This window comes from Papio anubis, chromosome 4 (assembly GCF_008728515.1).
Source record: "Papio anubis isolate 15944 chromosome 4, Panubis1.0, whole genome shotgun sequence".
NCBI classification, from domain to species: Eukaryota; Metazoa; Chordata; class Mammalia; order Primates; family Cercopithecidae; genus Papio; species Papio anubis.
The window spans coordinates 142,095,156-142,096,188 of NC_044979.1; the positions used below are offsets into that span (position 1 = coordinate 142,095,156).

The 1,033-nt window shown below is 60.9% G+C and overlaps 1 protein-coding gene across 1 annotated transcript in view; it reads left to right on the forward strand.

Moving 5' to 3' along the window:
* The first annotated feature begins 284 nt into the window (after positions 1-284).
* Positions 285-1,033, forward strand: part of LOC116274643 (vacuolar fusion protein CCZ1 homolog B-like) — a 14,233-nt gene continuing 13,484 nt past the window's right edge. Inside the window, exon 1 of the mRNA XM_031665874.1 lies at positions 285-608. Within this exon, the coding sequence (XP_031521734.1) occupies positions 384-608 (225 nt within the window). The 5' untranslated portion in view covers positions 285-383. The remainder of the gene's footprint in view (positions 609-1,033) is intronic.

Here is a 1,033-nt window from a genome sequence, read left to right on the forward strand (position 1 = left end):
AATCAGGGGGATCGCTTGAGTCCCGGAGGTTGAGGCTGCCGTGAGCTGAGATCACGCCACTGCACTCCAGCCTGGATGACAAACTGAGACCCTATCAAAAAAAAAAAAAAGTGCCCTGCTCAGTTTTTCCTGAAATGCGCAGCCCTATGCCTGTAGCCAGGAGAGAACTCCGCGAGCCAGCAAAACACAAACTCGGCCAGGAAACGGACCACAAGCCCACCCGGAGGAGCCAGAAGAAAACGCTGCGCCGCGGGTTCTTCTTCCGGGCCGGCGGCGAGCGCTTCCGGGGCGGCGGCGAGGGAGGTGGAAGTGCGGTGTCCTGGCAGGTGGCTGCTGTAGCTGGGCGGGCCGTGGGAGGCTCCCGAGGTGGGGGCCCGGTCGGGATGGCTGCAGCGGCGGCTGGGGCCGGGAGCGGGCCCTGGGCGACCCAGGAGAAGCAGTTCCCGCCCGTGCTGCTGAGTTTCTTCATCTACAACCCGCGCTTCGGGCCGCGCGAAGGAGAGGTATGCGGAGGGGGCCGCGCGCGGAGTCAACGGGCCCGAGGGACGGCGTCGGTACCCCCCGGGGAGGCGGCCCTGTGGTTCTGCCCACCTCGAGCGGCACGGACCTAGCCTGCGTTGCGCCAGGTGCGAGTACGGACCGGGGACTGCGGCGGGGACCTGACAGCAGGCAGGGACCGCTTCAGGTCCTGGGTCGATGCCTGTCTATGGAATAAAGCCCCGTCGGGTCTATCACTCCACACCGCAGGTTGAGGCTGTTTGCGCTTTGCTTTGCCTCAGTTCTGGGAAATTAAAATTGAACTTGGCTTTGTTAAGTGGTTAGTCCCCAGCTAGAAGCGTGGAAGCAGAGTGGCAGACGCTAGCCCTCAAATGATGCAAGCCTGGAGGACCCTGTAAAAGTTTTCGGCCAAATGAGGAAATAAATTAATTCCGGGAGGGTGTGTATATGTGTGCGTTTTGTTTTTCTGAGGTGGGGACGGCGACTTTCTCAAAGGATGTACGGAGCTGTGTTTCATTACCAGCAAGTCACAGTT